Genomic DNA, 2,039 nt, shown 5'->3' with positions numbered 1-2,039 from the left:
GGGGGGGGGGGGGCATTGGCAGTCTATATCCAGATTTTTAGGAATCCACCGTTGTTGCTTTAGTCGCCATCTTAAATTTAAGGGTGAATTCCTTATTTATTATATTACCCTATTATTTTCAACTTCACACTAAAAATAGTAATAACCAAACTAGAAGCAAATTTTATTCTCTACAACTTTAGTCAAAGCCGAGATAAAATAAAGATTCGATCTTGTCTGACGTTTGATGTAATTGATAATGAAGATACGAAGTGTCGTTTTCGCAATGATCTGTATTCGGAATCCATTGAATCATGGATTCCCTGTCAAAGCGGTAAAAGATATGTAAAAATGATGATATACATATAAGAAAATTAGCTTTATTCGTGGTTCTTCTATGATATAATATTTTTATACAGTTATTCAGAAGCAAAAATGTTAATTAATATTAAATAAATATAACCCATTTTCCCTCGGTTTCCTGTATATGAAGTTTCTTGTTATAAATAAGTAGTTTTATTTATTAAAAAATGGATTCTATTAGCACTAACTATATCGACAGTTTTTTACAAATGTATTTTTGGCTCTAAAACGGTCAAACAGCCGGTCGATAGTACGGTTAGTGTTAACATTCTGATTTAGTACATTTGCGAAGAATCTTCCAACAAACAAAGTAATCTTTGTACTATCAATGAGTCTGAGACACTCCACGTGCCTACTGTCGGGTGAAGAGTCGTAGGTAGGCATCTCAGGTTCACTCATGTAAGCTCTCTCCAACGTTATCTGTCACGATCGTAATTAATCACTACCACAGCAATGAAATCAGATCAGAATATAGATTAGGGATTAGGACGCTTCTTGTATGTATCGAAGTTCACCCATAAAGCATTCTACTATTTAATTTGTAATACAGGGGAAAGTACAGTGACTGCTAATTTGTTTATTATTCGGTGCAATTGTGAAACAGATTAGAAGCAAAATTATTACTAATTAATAAACTTGTTATCTCATTTTTGTATTTTTCAGTATGTTCAAAATAAATCAGGAAACTTTGTGGATATTGATACTGGTGTAATTGTTGGAACACATGAAGGCATACATCAATGGACTCTAGGTCAAAGATGTAAAATTGGGGGAAAACCGCAACCATATTTTGTATATAAAAAAGATTTAAAATCGAACGATATATTTGTGGTAAATATTGTATGCATGTAGTAGAAATAATTTAAAAAATACTTTATAAGTATTTAAATCATTTATTTTAATTGGTTTAGGTCGCAGGAACAAATCATCCGGCTTTATTTGCGGAATTTATTATCGCTTCTGAAATTTATTGGATCGATAAAGAACCTGTGGAATTGCAGAACAGTCATGGCATTTTAAGATGCTATTTTCGTTTTCAACATTTGAAACCATTGGTACCTTGTAATATTTATAAGACGCAGAATAACCAATTACTCATTAAGCTTGATGTACCTCTTAGAGCAATTACTCCAGGACAGGTAATTCTTTATGTCCTCCATTAAATAGAAGCAATATATAAAATAATAATTTTTCCTGTTGCAGTACACTGTTTTATATTCAGGTGAAGAATGCCTTGGTAGCGCAAAGGTTTTACATTGTGGTCCTTCTTATCATTTGTTAAGTGATCAATTTGCGAAACAAACGAGCAAAGAAATATCTTTAGACTTAAAAGGAGCTGACAATATCTAAAACATAATGAACTCACAAAGTTTAGCAAACTACATAGTGTTAACAGATATTGATTTATTAATTTTAATTATAATAGTAAGCAATCGTGCAAATAAATTATTAACTTGCTGGTATAATTTCATTCCCAGTATAAAAATTCTCACCGTCGGGAAGTTAGCGCGGGAAAATCAAAATTTGTATGTTTTGTAACGTAATTTTCTTTAACTTGACCCGACACTGATAGCAAGACATCCGGGAACGACTATCTTCGAGAACCAAACCTACGTTACCTTCGGCCGTCCACCCGTCATTCGTCCCTTTAAACCAAATCGAGAGCGTTCCTTAGCGAATCGGTACATAATCTTTGG

The 2,039-nt window shown here is 32.9% G+C and overlaps 1 protein-coding gene across 3 annotated transcripts in view; it reads left to right on the top strand.

The window, feature by feature from the left end:
* Nucleotides 1-1,813, top strand: part of LOC107262767 (mitochondrial tRNA-specific 2-thiouridylase 1) — an 11,904-nt gene extending 10,091 nt beyond the window's left edge. For all 3 annotated transcript variants that reach the window (XM_015729302.2, XM_025080140.1, XM_015729301.2), the window contains exons 5-7: nt 1,006-1,173; nt 1,254-1,481; nt 1,546-1,813. In XM_015729302.2, coding sequence (XP_015584788.1) covers nt 1,006-1,173; nt 1,254-1,481; nt 1,546-1,692 — 543 coding nt within the window. In that variant the 3' untranslated portion in view covers nt 1,693-1,813. The remainder of the gene's footprint in view (nt 1-1,005; nt 1,174-1,253; nt 1,482-1,545) is intronic.
* The last annotated feature ends 226 nt before the right edge of the window (nt 1,814-2,039 follow it).

Source organism: Cephus cinctus, unplaced genomic scaffold (genome assembly GCF_000341935.2).
Source record: "Cephus cinctus unplaced genomic scaffold, Ccin1 Ccin1_scaffold0128, whole genome shotgun sequence".
Lineage (NCBI taxonomy): Eukaryota > Metazoa > Arthropoda > Insecta > Hymenoptera > Cephidae > Cephus > Cephus cinctus.
The sequence above is the reverse complement of the archived record's forward strand: the minus strand, read 5'-3'. Positions and strand labels throughout refer to the sequence as shown.